The sequence below is a fragment of the Protopterus annectens genome, chromosome 17.part0, assembly GCF_019279795.1.
Source record: "Protopterus annectens isolate FY-2018-M chromosome 17.part0, PAN1.0, whole genome shotgun sequence".
Taxonomy (NCBI): Eukaryota; Metazoa; Chordata; order Ceratodontiformes; family Protopteridae; genus Protopterus; species Protopterus annectens.
Genome location: NC_056751.1, coordinates 824,315,350 through 824,337,990, shown reverse-complemented (window position 1 = coordinate 824,337,990; position 22,641 = coordinate 824,315,350). Strand labels below are relative to the sequence as shown.

The window sequence follows — 22,641 nt, the reverse complement described above, 5'->3', positions numbered from 1 at the left end:
CCTGTTCAGAAACATGAACCAAATCCTGCAACTCTTTACACTCAATACCTTCCGCCAGAGCATCCACCTTAGACTTCAATTGTGAAAGGAGATAATTTTGGTATTTCAACATGTGAAACTGGCAATTCAAAGCCCTCATGGCTAAAGTGGAAGAAGTATACACCTTTTTCCCCATCTATCCAAAGCCCTTGCCTCTTTATCAGAAGGAACAGGATTTTTAACAACAGAAGCCTTAACACCTTTAGGGCCCTGAGAAACAGTTTCTGGGTCTGCCCTAGGACTCTTAAAAGATACTTATGAGCTTCAGGCACCCTATAATACCTGTCCGGTTTAACTGGGGCAGGAGGCAAAGAATCAGGGTTCAGGGAAGCCTCTGCAAAACATCCTCTACCACATCCAGAACAGGAGGTATAGCTAAAGGCCTATGCTGGGGTAGAAACAAAATTCCCTAAGCCTTTTCCTAGAATCAGAGAAATCTTGACCTTCCCATTTAAAATGCTCCCTCATGGAATGAAGAGTCTCTGAAAAGAAAAATCCTCAGGAGGAGAAGCAAGGTGTAGAGTCATCTACATCAGAATCAGAATAAGGAGGATACTCCTGCAAGTCTTCAGCCAAGACTCAGAAGTCTCGAACACTGCTCAAAACTCTCAAGCTCAGGTTCCACCCTAGGCCTCTTATCAGGGGGGGGGTAAAGAACCTCTAATCATAGTAATCAAATCTTCTGCCATTTTAAGCATATGTTTCTTAGGCAGAGACCCTGAAGAACTAGGGAGACCCCCACTGAAGTTAACCCTGGCCGGCCTCTAGAAGGAGCCTTGGAAACAGAAGGGAGGGCCTAACCACCTTAGAAAGGGAGGGAGAACAGCTACCTGAGAAGCCCCTTCAGCCTGGCCTACCTCCTGAGAGGACACATCTTGTAACAGTAAAGTCTCTCCCTGAGAATCCAGAGGAACTTCTGGTAGAACCACCGGCTCCACCGAGCCCTCTAAAGAACCGACGTCCGGGACAGACGGTTCTTCCACCCTAGGCTTCGCTGCTTTGTCTTTGCGCTTTTTAGTCGAAGCGCCGGAGCATCCGACGGCATGTTGTAATTACAACGCTTCCCAAAACTAACCTGGCACAATCTAATCTTCTCTTAATAGTGCGTTTGTTAAATCTAGCACAAGAGCGACAGCCAACAACGCCGTGCTCAGGCCCTAAGCAAGGTATACACAATGTATGGTAATCTCTATGAGGTATCTGTTTCCCACAAGAAATACAGTTATTCACTTTTTCTGACATCCGGTTAAATACTGAGGCAAGAAAAACCAAAATATTCCCAACGGGTACTTAGCCAACTTTGATTCGGTCTGAAACTCCGACTTCAGAAAATTTCAGAACGCCAACCTGCACTCGCAATACTGCTTCTGCATCGGACCATGCGGCAAAAAAGACTGAGGATATGACGTCGGTCATGCGCATTTGTACCCTGACGTCCTGATGTCAGTCAAATGCGCCTTGACCGACGTCAGCCTTATACTTTGGTATTCGGGCCGACTGGGACAGCGGACTACCCAAGTGTTAGGACTGCAGCAATGTGAGATGAAGAACATCTCCTGAACAGAGTGACTGATAAACAAATACGAAGAGAAATTGAAAGTAAGATGGGAGATGAGCAGTCTGGATTCAGACCAGGATGCATCACAACTGACCAGATGTTTGCAGTGAGACAGAGAAAGTACAGTTGTGTACACTTACCATAAATGTAGATGTTAAGAGTGTACTCACTGTTGCAGTCATTACATTTGGGTTATCTGCCTGCAGGTAGCCCTCAGCTGGCCTGAATATCAAAGTCTTGGACCTCTGCATCGGACGCCGTCTCTTCTTCCATGATGTCAGGGGTATAAAGCATGTAGTCGGTGCCATTACATCAGTTTTTCTTGCCCCAGATGTCAGGTGCCCCCATAATAGAAAGCAATTATATCTATAAGGTTACACCTCCAACAAAAAGCAAATACACCAGAAAGCTGAAATACACTAAACCAGAAGAAAGGTATAGCCAAGAAAAGTCGGGGCTGGAGGGAGGGTAACCAGGACTGCAACAGTGAATACACTCTAACATCTACATTTATGGTAAGTGTACACAACTGTACTATGTTCTTTGGGTTTCACTGTTGCAGTCATTACATTTGGGTAGATTCCCAAAGCTAAGGGAGGGAGAAGGAAGTTAGAGAGCATTAGGACAAGCTATTAAGCTCTACAAAACTGCAGTGGCAAAACCAGCTCAGGATTTAGAAAAAAATAGGCAAGTGGTAATGTTTGGTGAAGGTATGTACAGAGCTCCAGGTAGCAGCTTCTAGGATGTCCCTGGTAGGGACACCTCTGAAAAAGGCTGTAGAGGTAGCTGCAGCCCCGGTGGAACGTGATCTTATCCCCTGTGGGATAGGTTTTCCATGATGCTTATACCAGAAATTAATGCAATGGCCTATCCACTTAGAAATGGTTTGCTTTGAAATGGCCTGCAGCAAAGGCAACTAGCAGCTGTTCAGTTTTTCTGAAAGGCTTAGTCCTGTCCAAATAAAATCGAAGTTGTCTGTGCACATCCAAAGAGAGCAGTATTCGTTCTCCTTTGTTCTCTGGATTAGGAAAAAAGGTTTGCAAATGAATGGACTGATTAAGGGCCACACTGGATACCACACTGGGCATAAAGGAAGGATTGGTCCTGAGGGACACCCTGTCTGCATGGAAGATGATGAAGGGCTCCACTGCCATGAGGGCCTGTAATTCAGGCACTCTTCTTGCTGAAGTGATGGCTAGAAGGAAGGCTGTTTTCCAAGAAAGGAATTTTAACTCTGCAGTTGCAGGTGGCTCAAAAGGAGGTAGAATGAGCTTTTCCAATACAATGTTAAGGTCCCAGGCGTAGGAGTAGGGGCTCTCCTAGGTAGTCTTAAATTTTTGGCCCCTCTAAGGAAATGTTTCAGCAGGGGGTGAGAGAAGAGGGGTGGGATCAGTATTATAATGTGCTGCAATGGCTAAGGCATGAATTTTAATTGATGAGAAGGAAAGGCCCTTGTGGAGCATCTCTGTTAAGTATTGAAAAATATGCAGTAAGCTAGGCACTGTTGTGCCCAACCCCTGGGTCTGGCTCCAGGAGTCATATCTTTTCCACTTTTCAGCATAGGATTTTCTAGTACTAGGCCTCCTTGCCTCCAGAATGACATCAAACACCTGCTTACTGAGGGATGCTATTGGAGAGCTCAGGGAATTAGCCAGGCTGCAAGGTTCAGGGTTTGAAGCCTGGGGTGCAGAATCTGGCCCTCCTATTGGGACAGCAGGGAAGGGGTCTGAGGCAGGTTCCGTGGTTCCAGCAGTGACATACTGCACAAGAGGGGGTACCAGTGCTGGCATGGCTAGTCTGGTGCAATCAGTATTGTCCTTGGTTTGTCCTGTTTGATCTTTAGCAGAACTTTCGAGAGGAGAGGCAGAGGGGGAAAGGCATAAACTGAGAGGCTTCCCCAGGTGAAGGACAGGGCATCCACTTTCCAAGCTTGACTGTGGGAAGTCCTTGCGCAGAATTTGTCCAATTGGTAGTTCTAAGAAGAGGCAAACAGGTCCATCTCTGGGTTCCCCCAACTGTCTCTCAAAATGTTGAATATCTTTGGTTCCAGTATCCACTCATGTGGGTCCATGAGATTTCTGCTTAGGTCTGCCAGTGAATTTATCTTGCCTGGCAGGAATTGAGCTTGTAGATGCACATGGTAGCTCAAGGCTGTGTTTCTGCAGAGAGGATATGAGTGGGTTCCCCCCTGCTTGTTTATGTACCACATAACAGTGGTATTGTCTGTCTTTACCAATAATTGTCCTGGAAGAATGTGGTCCTTGAAGGCTGTCAGGGAATTCTGTACAGCTAGCATTTGTTTTTGACTGATCTGCAGGTGCATCTGACTCTGGTTCCATTTGCCCTGAATGCACTGCCCTGCCAAGTGAGCCCCCCATGCATAGTCTGATGCATCTGTTGTTAGGGTTTGGGCAGCAGGGGGTAGAGTGAATGGCAGTCCCTTGTTGTGGTAGCAGACCTCTGCCCACCAAAGGAACTCTGACTTTATACAAGGAATGAGAGGACACACTGATTCCAGGTCCTGAGAATGTTGACACCATAGGCTTTTTAGATAACATTGTAGTTTCCTCATATGCAGTCTTGCATATGGAATTAGTAGAATGCAAAAGGCCATGAACCCCAGGGCTTGCATGACTTTCCTTGCAGATAGCTGGGTCTTTGTGGCCAGTAGTTTGAAGTAATCTGTCAAATAAACTTGTTTCTCTGGCGTGAGGTAAGCCACCTGGGAAGTTGTGTTCAAGCTTGCTCCCAGGAATACAATTTGTTGGCAGGGTACTAGATGAGATTTCTTTTCGTTTATGGTGTATCCCAGTGAGGTTAGAAGTTTCTTTACAAATGCCAGATGATTTAGTAGCATATGTCCTGGCTTTCTGCCTGAATTATACAATAGTCCAGGTATGGGTATGTTTGAATATTTCTTTGCCTGCAAAATGTAATGACTGGAGCTAGGCACTTTGTGAATACCCTGGGTGCAGTAGATAAGCCAAAGGGAAGTGCAGAGAACTGATAGTGCATGTAGCCTGCTCTGAAGTGTAGGTATTTCCTGCAAGATTCCCTTATTGGAATGTGCAGGTAAGCTTCCTTTAAGTCTAAGGTTGCCAACCAGGTATCTTTGCCTAGCATAGGAAGCAGCTGATGAAGTGTTAGCATTTTGAATTTTGGGATTACCATAAAATGTGTTTAGAATAGAGAGGTCCAGGAGAGGACGCCAGGAGCGATCTTTTCTGGGTACCAGGAAAAGTCTTGAGTAAAAACATTGTCCCCTTTCTTCTGCTGGGACAGGCTGAATAGCCCCTGATACTTAGAAGAGAGAGAACCTGCTGTTGAGCCTCTGCCCACTGACTTGGGGTAGGTCTGGCCAACCGTTTGGCGTTGGTAAGGTGTGGAAGTGGGAAACTATATTTAAAACTCATTTGTCCTGGGTAATGAGTCCCCAGTTTTTTGCATGCAAGGCAATATTTCCCCCCTAAGGGAGCAGGCAGTTGAGCAGGGCTTGGAAGGTTTAAGGTTAAGTTATTGTGACAGTTTTCCATAGGGCGTGTCTTACGACTTCCAGCTTTGGAAGTGGGAGCACCCCACTGCTTAGGCCTGTGAGTACCTTGAGACTGTAGCCTAGGTGGTCTGCTGTTCCTGGGTTTGGACTGAGAAGGCCTGGAAGAGACAGGAAAGGACCAATTGTTAGAAGGCCAATGCCTACTAAATCTGGGAGGCTGTACTTACAAGAAATCTTTAACAGTTTGCATAGATTACGTTTTTTCCTCAATCTTTTTAAGGACGACTTCTGCTTTGTTGCCAAACAGGTGGTCTTGGTTTAAGGAAGCATCCAGTTACCATGATCTGGCAAATTTTGCTCCTTAAGCCAAGCATGCCTTCTAAAAACAGACCCAGTAACAGCAGCCCTGCAAGATGCTTCTAAAGAGTCAAAACCACACTGCAAAGTAGGTTTACCAACTTGTTCAGCAGAATGCATTAAATCCTGTAATTCTTTATTTTCAGCACAGTCAGGAATCAAAGTTTCCCCAACAGGGTACTTAGCTTTTAATGAAGACTTTGGATCTGAAACTTGAACACAAAAATCTCAGGAGTTGGCCGACCGGCACTTACGAAATGCTTCTGCTTCGGGCACCGCGTGGCAAGAAAGACTGGATAAAATGGCATCAGCTGCATCTTTTATACCCCTGACGACCTGATGTCAGTGAAGAGGCGACAGCAACCGACCCAGGACCCAAGACTTTGGAATTCAGGCCGACTGAGGGCAACCTGCCAGCACGATAGCCCAAATGTAATGACTGCAACAGTGAAACACGCCAAAGTAGCAGAAGTGTATACCTTCTTAACCCATCTGTCTAAGGCCTTGGAATCTCTATCAGAGGGAGTAGGGTTTTTGGCAGTAGTAGGTAGTAGCCTTAATGCCTTTAGGTCCCTGGGAAATGGTCTCTGGGTCCGCAGTAGGATTCTTGAAGAGGAACTTGTGAGAGTCAGGTACTCTAATACCGGTTAGGTTTCTTGGGAGCCGGAGGTAAAGTGTCTGTGGCCAGACTAGATTCCAAGAAGGCATCATCTACAATGTCCAGGACAGGAGGGATAGCTAAAGGCCTGTGTTGAGGGAGGAGTAAGAATTCCCTAAGCCTCTTTTTAGAGTCAGAGTAATCCTGGCTTTCCCAGCAGAAATGCTCCATAAGAGTATGCAAGGTTTCTCCAAAAGAAAAAATCTTCTGGAGGGGAAGCAGAGGGAATGGAGTCCTCTGCATCAGAATCCTCACAGGTAGATAAGGGCAAATCCTGGTAATCAGACGAAACAGAAATTTCAGAATCCTGATCAGAAGAATCAGAAGGAAAATCAGTTCTAGGTCTCTTAGAGGGTGAAGGCTGGCTGCCCCTAATTAAAGTAATAAGGTCTTCAGACATTCTTATCATTTGTTTTTTAGGCATATGGGCCTGACCATGCAGTTTGGACATCAGTTTTTAGGCGTGGGTCGAGTTTTAGGCCTTGAAGAAGAAGATGGCGTCGGTTTGAAATGCAAGTCAGTAGGCCTGAATACACCCTCAGAAGCCGGTGCCTGCACAGCGGCTCCGGACCCATCCAAGGTATAGACATCTGCAGGTTCCATGGTCGAAGAAGCATCTCGTGACATACCAGACTCCGAATGGGTCTCAGTAGAGGCCTGCGAATCTGAAGTAACAGGTATCAGGGGCTGCGAAAGCACCTCACTGAGTACCGGCAAACTGGCGACTAGCTTAACGGAAGCATCGTTGGCAGCTTTGGACCTATGCGGTCGGTCTCTGTCTTTATCTTTATGTGTTTTCGGAATGTCGGTAGTCGGATGGCTTACCGAAGCCATTTCTGGATAACTGAACAGAGTACCAAAATAGTTTGACGCAAAAATGAACTGATGAATAGTTCGAGGATTAAATAAGGCACAAAACAGACAGCGAGGGACATCGTGATCTAGGCCTAGACAAGGAATGCAGTACGAATGAAAATCTTTATAAGGTATTTGCTTTCCACAGGTAATACAACTGTTAACTTTACATCGGTTTAGAGCAAGAAAAAGGATCCCCAACTGGGTACTTAGCTTTTTTGAAGACTTCAGTTCTGAAACCCGAAAACGAAAATTTCAGGAGTTGGCCGACCGGCACTTGCGAACTGCTTCTGCTTCGGGCACCGCGTGGCAAGAAAGACTGATGTAATGGCGCTGGCTGCATGCTTTATTCCCCTGATGACCTGACGTCATGGAAGAAGAGACAGCATCCGACGCAGGGATCCAAGACTTTGATATTCAGGCCAGCTGAGGGCTACCTGCAGACAGATAACCCAAATGTAATGACTGCAACAGTGAAACATGAAGAACATCAAAGAGATGAGTAAAGAATCCAACTGAGCATTCTTGGACTTGTAGAAAATGTATGACAAGGTCCCTAGAAAGCTGGTTTGAACAGTCCTGGGATGGTTCAGTGTCCCAGAAACATTGTCAGAATTACTGCAGGCTATGAACAAAGACCCAGCACTGTTCTGACTCACAGACGGGTTTCCCAGTGTGAGTGGTTGTGCATCAGGGTGCAGCTCTGAGCCCACTGCGGTTCTTACTAGTGATGAAATGAACTACACTAGCAAACAGGTCAGACGGAACAGATCAACAAAGCTACTGTATGCAAATGATGTGGCATTACTGTCGACTCTGAACAATAACTTCAGCAAATGATAGGGAAATGGAATGCACAGTTGAAGGCATATGGGATGAAACTGAGAAAAGATAAATCACTTGCAATGGCAGCTAATTGAGGAAATCAGAAGATGATAAAAACTGAGACAGAAGTGCAACAGTGGAACAAGTTAACTTCAAGTACTTTGGGGGGTAGCTGAGAAGGTCAGTCTGACTGAGGAGGTCAAAGCTAGAATCTGAGGACATGTAGCCAAATGGCAGAAGTAAGTATTCAAAACAGTGGTGTGACTAGTACCTACAGTATGGTACAGAAAAGTGGGCAGCAAATACAGAGCAGTTGAGGAAGGTAGAGGTGACCGAGATGAAGATTCTGAAACAAGTGGTAGGACGCAAACTATGGGACAGATGAAGAAATGAGAACATCAGAGCAGAGGCCCACGTAGCTCCAACTGCAGATAAGATCAAACAAAAATTACAGTGGTTCAGGCACATGAGCAGGAAAGCAGAAGACAATCTAGTGAAGATGATTTAGGACATATCTGAAGAAGGCAACAAGGAAACAAGGGTGCTCAGCAAAGAGATGGATGGACTGCATGAGAGAAGACTTGCAACAGTCATGACTACAGAAAAGGGTAAGAGACTGGCATGGAATCAAGACAGATGGCAACGACAGGTGTGACACCCCAACCCCATGAAGAAAATGTGAAAAATAGGATTGTTGATGATGATGATATGCCCACGCCATTTTAGAGCTTTTTGCTTGTGATAACCAACGCACAAGCAAGGCACTAAGTATCCCCAGTCCAGGGAACAGGAAAACGCATCCAAAAGCATTGGACTACATGGCAATTCAGAACTGATGATGGTGCCAGCTGATACCCTTTTTATACCCAGATATTAGTCTGCAGCAGACATCTGCTGGAAAGGGGAATGGGGGATGACTTTGGTATTCTGCTGGTCATGGGATTCTGCACTGCAAGAAGTCCCAGGAATTAGTACTGTAAAATGAACACAAGGAGGTTGGGAGACTCCTGGGACTGGCAGATTACACTCTTTGGGCACGGGAAGAATCAGTCAAGCAAAAAGCAGTCTAAGTAAGAGTATTTTCCTCATTCTCAACAATTGGTCAACCTTAGGTCTAGAACTAAGGAAGGCCTTGGGGAAGGAAAGAGATAATGCAGAAAATGATGGGGGCCAGCAATGATGGCAAAATGTACAGGAACCTCTGCAGAAGGAAAAGTGAGGAGGAGACTGTACTGTAATGTTGATTTACTCAAATACCTACTATCTGAATAGAAATGCACACCAGCCCTGTATACCAGAAACCCCACAGTGCAGATGGATCCCAGCATCAAATTGGAAACTTCTTCCACTTTGATGCACAAAATCTTCTACTGGCTGGGCTTCCTTGTCTCTCTAATGATGTTAACCGTATCCTCAGAGTAAAGGTACTTGAAAGAAATTAAGACTTCGATCATCCATGCTGTGAGCTGCAGTGTTGCAGTGGTGTTAGATGCATCCCATAAAGTCCAGACTGCTTGTGAAACTCCCCACCATCTCCATTACCAAGGAGAACCAGTGCTGTCTAGGCCAAAAAGGATGCTGTTAGAAGCATCCCGGACCATTCCTTCATCACCTTTTGGATTACCCTCAGGAGCAAGGGTATAGGAGGGAAAGGGAGAGCGCAACAACTCTACTGAAAATGCATCTGTTGCCCAAGCATCCTTGAAAGGGTTTCCTGAGCAAAACTGAACCAGTTGCCCATTTTCTAAGGATACAAACAGGTGTACAAAGATGACACCCACATGTGCAATATTTGCAAGAAGCCACCTTGGTGTACCATTCACTTGTGAGGATCTGCTTTTATTCTGTCCAACTGGTTCTCCACCATTATCTTTCAGGAAATGCAGATTGCCTGAGGGGCACTGTCTACTGTACTGCCAGTTGCTAGGAATTTGCTGCTAACCTGCAGAGTTGGTATGACCTTGTTTTCCCTGTTTGTTAAGGTAACACATCACAATAGCAATTCCATTATGGTGCACTTAACTGCCTGAGCTCAAAAACCGGAATATCAGACAGATGTGGAAACTTGAATGTTATGCTGGCACCAGGAGTCATCAGTATACATAAACTATGGCAAGAACATTCTCAACGTATTCAGGTATACTTCGCTGTTACAGTAGGGCACAATAGTAAACTCAGGGATGGACATGTCACACAATGAGGGAAGGAACCTGAGCTCTTGACGTATAGCCAGCTAGGAAGAGACACCTGCAGAAAGGCCGAGTAGTAAGGAATACTGCATCAGTGATCTAATTAAAATCCAGGAACACTGATGCTTCTTATTAATGTAGTGAAACCATGTGTTTCAAAGAAAACACTACTGAAAAAGCTAGTGTTGTTCATCAAAATGTAAAATCTAAAACAAAATATCTTTCTAGCCTTTAAAAAGGCACCAAATCCTAAAAGGCCACATCTGGTTAGTATGCAACTCCAAATTAACAGCTTTGTATTTCACTCCCTGACAACCATGTTGCATTCAACGGTCATCTGAACAACCCCCCCCCCCTCCAAAAAAAAATTACTATGAAATTTCAAAACACTTGATCTTCAATATGATAAATGTTTTACTTTCTATGGTGTTCATAAAATATACTCACCATCTGTACAGCACTGATGAACTGCTTTTGCTCCACATAGATGTGCGCAAGGTTTAACCAAACGTCGCTGATATCAGCTGTAGCTTCCCTCACCTGGGCAAACACATCACGAGCCTCTCGAAAGTAATTCTTATGTGCAAGCACAGCACCTACATACACGCAAAAAAATTACAATAAGTCTATCCTCTGCTCTTCCTTACTGCTTGATATTTAAACTACAGTACTGTGCAATTAGAACATTTAGTCAGACATTCTGCTCTAACAATAGAGCAAAACTATTTTTTTTTTAATTTACTCATTTGTTGGCTAAAACGATTTAGTGCACACACTTTTGAGCAATGATCCAGAGCGCAAACAAGGGTGAATGAAACCCCGACGAACAATTTAGAGTAACTAATCAACAAGTTTATTTTTTGGAAATGGGGGTGAAAACCAGAATAGCTGAAGAAAAATGCAAATCACACACACACACAAGTTCACACACAGACAAGCGCATACATAGGTATACATGCGCACACAAGCAGACTGAAGATCAGGACTGAAGCCTGGACCCTGTAACTGAGAGAGACAGATATTAGACAACACTGTCAAAACAGCATAACATTAAAAACAAAACAGCAAATACAGATATATTTTTCTGTCTTCAGTAATCTACTTATTAGATATAATTTAAACATTTTTCAGAAAAAAACATGCATCACATAAAGTGCAACAAACTGTAATATCAACATGAGCATTACTTTCCACACAACATCCACGACATTAACTGAATACAGTACCATCATCACTGTGAAGTAATGAACAGTTCAAAAGTCAGTCACAGAAGGAAAAATAGTGTAGTTTAATTTGCTGCACGTTTACACACATGATAATCTAATGATGCACAATCTTCAAAAGGATAAAAATCAAATTCAAAGATAGATGAAAATCATACTGATCAATGATGCTGCACAAACAAGGCAGATAAGTAACGCAGCACAAAACAGTGTGCAACATGAACCACAGAATGGTAGGAGACAAAGTTAAGACTGACAGTGCTGCAATATGACTGCAATGGGAATGAACAACACAACGACCAACTAGATCACCTTCACTTATCAGCCACAAAGCAATAAAGCCACCATTCTCTTGTATCACAGCATGCTGAGGTACTACACTGCACTGTCTAGTAGTACAACTGCCATACCACATGCATTTGTCCAGGGAAATGTGAGAAGGGGAACATCAGGAAAAGCAGAATTAAGGTACATTTCACTGCAGGCACTTGGTCAGCATGCTTTCATCACTTGACCATTATGAAGAGCACTGAAGGTTGATCACAGGCTTCAGGATGAACAGGTTACTGGGACCAGTGTTGGCTGGCTGATGGCAGATCAACAGTAAAATTAATAAAAAATCTACTATGCTCTAAAACAGCTCCTGAAGAGTGCACAAATTGTGTGCATTAAGGATTAAATTGGAAAGAATACATGATTACAAGTTTTAACAACACAAATATAAGTGTAAGCTGTCACACATGTAGAGCGTAAATGACAGTAGGCTTATGCACTTGCAAAGCATGAATGCAGGAGGGCTTCTCACTACACTCCCTTATGAACCCTGTTGCTTCTATAAATTAACTCCAGTGCTGTAGTAACAAAAGGGAAATACGCCAATATTCCTCAAACTGGTGGCTTATACAGGTACTGATACATTGCACATATAGTCTTTCAGTTCAGCAATTAATCAGACGATAGCAAACATCACACACACAGGTATCATCAACCCCCCCCCCCCCATTTTCTCTACAAGGGGTCGGAGTGTCACATCAGTTATAGATACTTCCCTTGATTCATTGTCGCTCACTCACCTTCTTTGACAGGCATGCCCAACCGCCTTTGGTCTTTTCTCATACAATGAATCCATCTCTTGGGCAGACGTCCTGGTTTCATCTTGCTTTCTCCCCAGGGCTCCCAATCTTCTTCACCAGATCATCACATGCTTTCCTGTATATGTGCCCACCATACTGCGACTCATTTGCTTCTCTGCAAATGGAGCTCCTTCAACTTCTGCTCTGATGTCGCCACTTCTTTTGTCCCACACTATGCATCATAGCACCCATCACAGGCACTTCATCTCCATTATATCTAGTATCCTCATATGCTTCACTGTCTAGGTTTCTGCACCATGCAAAAGCACTGATTGCACCAATATTTTGTACGACTTACTTTTCTGCTTCTTTGGCATTTTTCTGCCAAACACTAACCCTAATGCTGTCAATTAGCTGTAGCACCTCGATTCTAGCTCTGACCTCCTCTTTCAGACTTCCATTCTCCTCAAACACCCCTCTTAGATACTTGAAGCTCTAAGCCTGTCACTATTTTCGCTTCTATCTCAAATTTCAGCTTCACTGTTAACAGCCATTTGCTGCTATGACAACTGTCTTATTTGTATTCGATTTCTCCTCGTGCTTCCAGTTTTGCATTCCATCTTTTGCTGAAGCTCCCATTTGGAGTCTGCTTGTACTGCCACAGTTTGCACACAGCAGCTCTGGTGACCTGATCCTACTGACCTGTTTGATAATCACCCGTATGAAAAGAAGTGGGCTTGAGCAGAACCCTAATGGACGCCCACTCCCACTGGAAACCATCCTGCGAGTCTGAACACGGCATGTACTTCTGTCACTGGATCCTAATATTCTGTCTGCAATAATTCTAACAATGCTTACAGGACTTTGAACCACTACAGGACTGACCAAAATTGGCCTTCCCAGGACCTTTATCACATACTTTCTTCAAGTCCAAGAATGCTCAGGTTGGACCCTTTTTCTAATCTCCAGCTTCTTCTCTACTGACTCACTGCAATCACTAGAACCTAATCAGAATCTGAACTGCTCATCTCCCATCTTACTTTCTACTACTCTGTGTATCCATTTATCAATCACCCTATCCAGCATTTCATGCATTGAGACAAGCGCATGATACCTTTATACTGCTCACAGTTGTGAATGTCCCCTTTGTACCAGTACAATGGCACTAGAATGCTTATTCTCCAGTCATCTGGAATAAGTCTCCCTCTCCAGACTGCCAAGTATCCTCAGCTGCCTTTTCACTGCTACCTCACCCAGCATCTTGATCATACCTACCGGGACGTCATCTGATCCTGTTGCTTTTCCTGACTATTTACTTTAGTACTGTTCTTACTTCTTCTAGGGTGGATTTTCTTTCCCCTTTAATCACAGGCTGTGTATGGGGCGGTAGAGATTCTATGGAGTTTTCTTCATTCAGAAGCTGCAGTAAGTACCTCCTCAACCTGACTGATGAACAGATTGCTGCAGGCATCCCTCATGAACGTCTGATGACCGAATGTGATACAGACACAGAGTCTGAGAAATTTCCTGAAGCCTGTGGCTATGCGAATGTGAAAAGTAGCTTTTAGCTCTGTTACCATGACAATCGAGTATGAGGGGTAACAGTGGAGCACTTTTAAACTTTGGTACTTTCACATATCAAAAATGTAAAGACAAGACTACAAAAAAGCTCATTCTCTGGTAACAGAAACATCCTGGAATAGAAGCCTTTGCCCCTTTGATCTAAAAGCATTGGTTCTAAAACTCCTAGGGTAAGTGAAGAAGAAACCTGAGGCAAGATGCGTTTGGCTTGGAGGATGAGGAGGAATTCCCCTGAAAGGAAGTCTTTGTATCCTGTGCTAGCCATACCTCTCCAGATCCACTCTTAGCACTCAAGAGCCTGAATATGTTGCCGGGGGTGGGGGGTGTATAAAGAGTCAGTTTCTGGGACAGGCTGGGGCAGAATGTTCTAGTCAATCTGAAGTATAAGACTTTTTTTTTTTTGGAAAATACCATCATCATTTTTTGCTCTCTGTTTGCTTTGAAGTTGGCAGGGATTGCTTGTTTTATATTTAAAAAAAAATGGTAGATTTGTAAAGCAGGACTTGAAAAGTCTTACACTCCCAAATTAATTTCCCTCTTTCATCATATTGTTTGGGAACCTAGAGATGATGGGGCAAACAAAACCACCATAGCTAATACAGAATTCAAAATTTGAAACTTTACTTCACAACCTTTTGAGAGAATTTTCCACTTGCTTCCTTTAGAGGATAGCTCCTTTCTGAATTTTAATTTGAAATGTAATTGCTTCTGATGGTTCCCAAATATCTAAACATGTTTTAGAGTGTCTGATTGTGGAGATACTATACCTAGGGTCACTGCTGCTGCTACATTTTAGCAGAGATGAGCCCATGTAACCCAAGCTCATCTCTGCTAAAATGCAGCAGCACAGCAGTGCCCCTAGGCATAGTATCTCCACAATCAGACACTCTTTTTAAAACACGTTTAGATATCTGGCAACCATCAGAAGCAATTAAATTTCAAACAATTAAAATTCTGAAAGGAGATATCCTCTGAAGGAAGCAAGGTGGAGAATTCCCTTAAACTGTCTGCATTTAACAGAATAAACTTCCACAAAAGTGTCTGGTAGTTGAAAATTCTATAACCTAATGCAGAAGATGAGAGCATTCTTACCAAATCTGTCAACACCTTGCCTTATTTGTCCACTGGAGAGAGGATGGAACTAACAAACAAATCAATTGCCAAGTGGAGAAAAGGTAGATATTGCAGCCGGATCTTACCAAAAATCAGAAAATATAAATTTGTTATACTGAAACACCTTGCACAGCCTAGCCACCTCTTGGGGGAACTGTAAACTGAGTGTAAGCAGCATTAAACACATCCTCTAAGGCTGCTAAAATGGGAGGAATGAATGATTAGATATGGTAAGCATTTGAAATGTCAAGACCCATATGTGCAAGTCACAAAATACAGAAACTGAACAGCTGAAAAAATGGACTTGCATATACCAAGTCTGAGACTGCCATTTCTCAGAATATTTCCTTTTCCCTAAGCATGGTGATCTCTGAGTTGGTGTACATAAGTTTGGAGATGAGAGTGTGGGGACTTGCTATTTACATAGGGTGGTGTGGGAGAAGAGTGATGTTTGAAATTCACCTCTTCTCCTTCAGTTTCGTTTTTTTCTTTTTTTTTCTGTTGACCCTCAACATTTCAAGTGCCAACATTTCAATAAAGAGCCATGAGGTATATCCACTTGCAAAGTACAGTTTTGTACCTACCATAAATGTAGATGTTCGAGTGTTCACACTGCTGCAGTCATCACACTTGGGTTATCCTGCTGTCAGGCGGTCCCGCAGTCAGCCAGAGTTCCAAAGTCTTGGTCTGGCGTCGGTTGCTGTCGCTTCTTCCCTGACGTCAGTGTGCCAGGGTTATATAATATGCATCCAACGCCATTTTCTTCAGTTTTTCTTGCCCCAGATGTCAGGTGCCCCCAAGTGGGTAGGAAATACATATTGCTAATCAAAAATATACATACAAAATTAAAACAATACCTTCAGTTACCAGCAAATACACCCCAAAGGTTGCATAGGGTAGAAGGGTAGAGATAAGTCCAGCTAGTTCAGAGGGGATGGAGGGAGGATAACCTGGACTGCAGCAGTGTGAACACTAACATCTACATTTATGGTAGGTACAAAACTGTACTATGTTCATTGTGTTACACTGCTGCAGTCATCACACTTGGGTTGAATCCCAAAGCAAAGTTTGGGTGGTTGGTTTATAAAGAGTTAGGACTGGCTAAGAGGCCCTGCAGAACTGCAGTGGCAAATCCTGCTCGGGATTTAGAGTAAAGAGGCAGGAGGTAATGCTTGGTGAAGGTGTGCATTGAACTCTCAAGTTGCAGCCTCCAAAATTTCCTTGGTAGGTACTCCTCTGATAAAGGCTGTTGAAGTGGCTGTTGCCCTGGTGGAATGAGGCCTAATGTTATTAGGGACTGATTTTCCATGCTGTGTGTAGCAGTACCGAATACAGTGTCCTATCCATTTGGATATAATCTGCTTTGAGATGGCCTTGCCTTGTGATCCTGCAGCATATGCTACAAACAGCTGATCAGTTTTCCTGAAGGCTGTTGTTTTGTCCAAGTAGAAGCATAGCTGCCTGTGTATGTCCAAAGAATGCAGACGTTTCTCCCCTTTATTTTGGGGGTTTGAATAAAAAGTAGGCAAATGGATGGTTTGGTTAAGAGCCACACTAGATACCACCTTTGGCATGAAGGTAGGGTTTGTCCTTAAACATACCCTGTCCGGATGAAAAATTATGAAAGGTTCCACTGCCATTAATGCCTGTAGCTCTGAGACTCTTTGTGCTGAAGTTACTGCCAGAAGCAGAGCGGTCTTCCATGATAAACATTTTAGATCGGCTGTATTGGCTGGCTCAAAAGGTGGTAAGGTCAGTTTTTCCAATACGAAATTGAGGTCCCAAGTTGGTGTTGGTGCTCTCTGGGGCGGTCTTATGTTTTTAGCCCCTCTGAGGTACTGCTTTAGCAAGGGATGAGAGAATAAAGAGGATCCGTGTTGTAATGTGCAGAAATGGCAGAGGCGTGGATCTTAACTGATGAAAAGGATAGGCCTCTGTCCAGGATCTCAGTTAAGTATTGTAAAATTTGAGGAATGTTTGGAATAAGAGGGTCAAGGCTGTGAGCCTGGTTCCAGGCGCAGAATCTCTTGCATTTTTCTGAGTAAGCTTTCCTGGTGCTAGACCTCCTGGCCTCCAAAATGACATCCATAACAGCTTTAGAGAGAGGTGTTGCCTGTTTGACTAAAGTATCTGCCATGCAGCCAGGTTTAGGGTTTTGAGCTGACCGTGCAGGATCTGATTGTTTTGTTGAGTCAGAAGGTGTGGAATTTGGGGCAAAATCCATTGTGAGCCTTAGCCAAGTTCCTTAAGATAGGGTACCAGTGCTGGCGTGGCCAGTCTGGAGCAATTAGGATCATCTGTGTTTTTTCTTGTCTAGCTTTTAGGAGTACCTTTGAAAGGAGAGGCAGTGGTGGGAAGGCATAGACTTTTAGGTTTTTCCAGCTGAACAGAAGAGCATCCACTTTCCATGCTTGTTTGTGATAAGTCATTGTGCAAAATTTTTGTAGCTGGCAATTCAGAGGGGAGGCAAAAAGATCTATGTCTGGGCATCCCCATTTTTGTGTTATGCTGAAGATTTGTGGATTCAGTTTCCATTCGTGAGGGTCTATGATATTTCTGCTTAGTTCGTCTGCCAGAGTATTTTTCTTTCCTGACAGGAATTGTGCTTGCAGGTGAACTTGGTAAGTTAGAGCTGTGTTCCACAAGGTCATGGCTTGCCTGCATAGGGGATAAAAATGAGTGCCCCCTTGTTTGTTTATGTACCACATTACTATGGTGTTTGTCTTTAGTAATAGTTGTCCTGGATGTAGAAGGTCCTTGAAAGCTGTTAGGGCATTTTGAACAGCCAACATCTCTTTTTGATTGATGTGAAGATGCATCTGGTCTGTGGTCCACTTGCCCTGAATGCATTTTCCTGCCATGTGTGCTCCCCAGGCGTAATCCGAAGCATCTGTTGTTAGAGTTTGCCTGGCTGTGGGTTGGGTGAAAGGCTGACCCTTGTTTAGGTGTCATGCCTGTGCCCATCGAAACTCCTGTTGTAGGCAGGGAATCATTGGAATTACTGTTTCTAGACTGTGAAAATGTTGAGTCCAAACACTTTTTAGGTACCATTGTAATTTCCTCATATGCAGTCTGGCATATGGTAGTAGTAGTATGCAGGATGCCATGAATCCCAGGGCCTGCAGAATTTTTCTTGCAGGGAGACGGGACGTTTTTGCCAGTAGTTGAAAATATTGAGTTAGTTGCACTTGTTTGTCTGGTGTGAGGTAAGCCATCTGGGCCATTGTATTTAAGCTGGCACCCAGGAATGTAATCTGTTGTGAGGGCACTAGTTTTGACTTCTTTTCGTTTACTGTGTACCCTAGAGAAATTAACAGTTTCTTTACAAACGCCAGATGCTGTAGAAGAATGTCCTTTGTCTCTGCTTGAATGAGGCAGTCGTCCAGGTATGGATAGATTTGAATTCCTTTTTGTCTGCAAAATGCAATTACTGGTGCCAGGCACTTTGTGAAGACCCTGGGCTCAGTAGATAAGCCAAAGGGCAGTGCAGAGAATTGGTAGTGCATTGTACCAGCTTTGAATCTGAGGTATCTTCTGCAATTTTGTCTGATAGGGATATGCAGGTATGCCTCTTTGAGGTCCAGAGTAACAAGCCAAGCCTTGTTGCCCAGCATGGGTAGAAGCTGCTGTAATGTCAATATTTTGAATTTCGGAATATCCAGGTAAGTATTCAGAATTGAAAGGTCCAGTATAGGCCTCCAGGCTTTGTCCTTTCTGGGGACCAGGAAGAGTCTTGAGTAAAATCCTTGTCCTTGTTCCTGTTGTGGTACTTTTTGTATAGCTCTCATGTCCATGACAGCTGAAATTTGTTTTTGTGCCTCTGCCCACTGATTTTGTGGCAGGTCTGGCATTCCTTTTAGCTTTGGTAAAGTATGAAAGTGGAATCTGTAACCTTGAGACACAATATTCAGGACCCATTTGTCTTGGGTGATTGTTTGCCAGTTTTGAGAGAAAAGTGTTAGTTTTCCCGCTAAGGGGGCTTCCAAAAGGGATGTGCTTGGCGTACGCAAAGGAAAGTCATTGTGACTGTTTCCTGTAAGGTTGAGACTTGTCCTCACCTCCTTTTGGGGTTGAGGTGCCCCGCTGTCGTTGTCTGCTTGAGCCTTGGGGTTGAGATCTGCCTCTTGGGCGTCTGTATCTGCCTCTCTATGGCCTGTCTGACACTCGAAAGGACCAATTTTTTGTTGGCCAATTTCTGCTAAACCGAGGTGATTGTACCTGTAAGAAATCCTTCACTGTTTGCATAGATTTAGCTTTATCCTCCATTTTCTTTAACACCTCTTCTGCCTTAACACCAAACAAGGTATCATGCTGTAAAGGAGCATCCAATAACTTTGCCTTAACATGATCAGGTAAACTCTGTTCTTTTAACCAACCATGTCTTCGAATAACAGAACCTGTAACTGCGGCTCTACAAGAGGCCTCTAAAGCATCAAAACCACATTGCAGAGTATGTTTTCCCACCTGTTCAACTGCATGCAATAAATCCTGCATTTCTTTACAATCAGGAGCTTCTGAGCTAGCAAGCATTTTCTGTTTTAACTGAGCCATTAAGTATTGTTGGTACTTAAGCATGTGAAACTGGCAACTTAAAGCTCTTACTGCTAAAGTTGTAGACGTGTATACTTTCTTCCCCCATCTATCCAAAGCTCTGGAATCTTTGTCAGAGGGTACTGGATTTTTTGCAATGGAAGCCTTAACCCCTTTCGGACCCTGTGAAATAGTTTCTGGATCTGCAGAAGGGTTTTTGTAAAGAAACTTGTGAGAGTCAGGGACTCTATAATACCTATCTGGCTTGGCTGGAGCAGGGGGCAAAGAGTCAGGAGATCAGCTGGATTCCGAGAACACATCATCCACAATGTCTAGCACAGGCAGAATAGCCAGGGGCCTGTGCTGAGGCAATAAGAGGAAATCCCTGAGCATTTCTTGGATTCTGAGTAATCCTGACTTTCCCAATGGAAATGTTCCCTCATGGTATGTAGAGTTTCCCCAAAAGAATAATCCTCAGGAGGAGAGGCTGAAGGGATAGATTCCTCATCAGAGTCCTCAAGGGGGGGGGGGGGTAAAGAGTATCCCTGGTCTGAAGAGGAATCAGAGGAAATGGAACCTGATCAGAGGAGTCATAGTCTGTATCCTGCCTAGGCCTTTTCTCAGGAGGGGGATGGGAACCCCTGATTAGAGTAATGAGGTCTTCGGCCATTTTAAGCATCTGTTTCTTAGGCATGGAGGACTGTCCAGGAGAATGCTGTACTTGTTTCTTTGTCTTTAATGGTACCTTTGTCTTGGCTGCTGTTTTAATGGTAAGTTGTGAAGGTCTGAAAACACCCTCAGAAGCCGATGCCTGCTCAGCGGCTCCGGACCCATCTGAGGAATTAGTTTCCGTAGGCCCAATACCTTGAGTTTCCAGAGGCCTGGATGTCTCCACGTGGGAGTCGGAAGCGGCCTGTGGCTCTGAGGTAGCGGGTGTCAGGGGCTGTGAAAGCGCCTCACAGAGAACCGGCGACTGGCCTAGAAGAGGCTTCGTCGTCGGTTTTGACCTCGGATGCCTGTCTTTATCCTTGTCTTTGCGTTTTTTCGGTATTGAGGTAGTCGGCTGATCTGACGGTATGGTATAATTGAACCTTCGGCCAAAGTAGTGTAAAGCAAAATCAAAATGCCTTTTTATAGTGCGTTTGTTGAATCTAGCACAAAACAGACAACTAGTGACGTCATGATCAGAGCCTAGGCATGGAATACAGTAAGAGTGGAAGTCCTTATGAGGTATTTGCTTCCCACAAGAAATACAATTATTAACTTTGTCTGACATCGGTCTGAGGCAAGAAAAAGGTTTCCCCAATGGGGTACTTAGCTTTATTGAAGACTTCGGATCTGAAATTCAACTTCGGAAATCTCAGGAGTTGGCCGACCGGCATTTGCAAACGGCTTCTGTTTCGGGCACCGCGCGGCAAGAAAGACTGAAGAAAATGGCGTTGGATGCATATTATATAGCCCTGGCGCACTGACGTCAGGGAAGAAGCGACAGCAACCGACGCCAGACCAAGACTTTGGAACTCTGGCCGACTGCGGGACCGCCTGACGGCAGGATAACCTAAGTGTGATGACTGCAGCAGTGTAACACGATGAACATCATATATTTCCTCATTTCAGGGAGAATTTCTCCCTGTTCCCAAAAAATATCCCATTCATTCTGAAAATGTCTTGAGAGAGAGGAAATTTCTTAAAAGAAGGTGGAAAGAAGCAGTTGTCAGCGAATCAAGGTTATGGTCTTGTGAATCTCCAGGAGGAGCTTTGTCTTGGTGTTAGAATTCTCCAACAAATTTTCTTGAAAATTTTCTTCAGTAACACTGCTCTCGGGTAAAGATTTCTGAGCACCAGGATTAACAACCCAGTTATTACCTGGCTAAAGTAATAAAAAATCACCTTTTCTAACCAAAACTATGTATTCAGATGAACATCATCTGACCTGTTTTTTTCTTTGTAGGTAACAACCTGAATGAAGGCTGACTAGGACATGGTAGTTCAGCCCCATCAAGAGGTCTCTCTACCCATTCAACCAAAGAAAAGTCACCAAGAGCGTCTCCCTGAACAAAGAGAAGATGGCTTGCCTGTGTCCATAATGGACACGAACAGATAAAAGAGGATGTGGCCAACATCCGTGGTAGCTGAAAAGACTACACCACTGATGCCCGGAGAACGTAAATGGTCTGAGGAAAGACAGATTACCACTACAAGCTCACTCACCGACGGCTATGGAACTGAGTGAGCCCACAGTGGGGGCAATGGTTCTTTACTATTTTTCTGCAGCAGAGAACAAGGACTGTAAGCCTGTAAAAGCTGGAACAGGTCGGTCAGAAGGTAAACTGTCACAGAAGTGTTCACAAGCAATGCACACACTGACTCTTACCCCAGAGTCCGTTTTTCTGTAAATTTAAAAGAAAAATAGCAAAATCCCAGTCAGAAATAAAGTCGTCATCTAAAATGCAAATGCACACAGACAGCAAAGATTAACAGGCAAGTCGTCACGGACTGTACACAAGCACTAAATACATTCAAAATGTTTTCTATTTGAAACACTTCCTAACACATCAATTTTCACATATAAAACCATGTAACACTTGCATAAACAGTACACTTTCACCACAAAAACAGTCCCTAAATCAAAAAATTAGCTCTTAGCTGAAAACAGTGATAACCAATAAGAAACTTTCCAATGTTGTGAAAAAATATCAGGTTCTCAAAGGTGAAATACTTTTTAGTTACAAAATACTTCTGAAAAGGGTAACAATTTTTGTGAACAAGGGCTACTTGTGGGGAATTGCCAAAAATGAAGCTTCAAGGCTAATTGCTGCTCCTGTAGAAACCTTAGGGCTGCTTCCTCTCAAGGAGGCAAGAAAGTAATGAAGATTTCCGACGGTTGATTCTTCTCCCTTGCGCTGTCCTATCAGTAGTCAGAGTAAAGGTGTGGGAGGGAGCCAGAGCTGGTTGGTTTTCGTTTCCTACACAAGCTATAACCCATATAGCCAAAAGGATATTACAGCAGTGAGAACGAAGAACACAAAGACAAATCACAAACTAAAACTGAACAAGCAGCATGAAGGAACTCTGGAGACTTCAACCTGATTTTCATTACAAGCACTCTGTCTTAAGCGAGGATAGCATACATACAAGGGAAGGACA

At 43.8% G+C, this 22,641-nt stretch overlaps 1 protein-coding gene across 1 annotated transcript in view; it reads right to left on the bottom strand.

Annotated features, from left to right (window-relative positions):
* The window catches only part of CTR9 (CTR9 homolog, Paf1/RNA polymerase II complex component), a 1,518,941-nt gene that overhangs the window by 777,854 nt on the left and 718,446 nt on the right, over positions 1-22,641 (bottom strand). Inside the window, exon 16 of the mRNA XM_044059132.1 lies at positions 10,422-10,570. Coding sequence (XP_043915067.1) covers positions 10,422-10,570 — 149 coding nt within the window. The remainder of the gene's footprint in view (positions 1-10,421; positions 10,571-22,641) is intronic.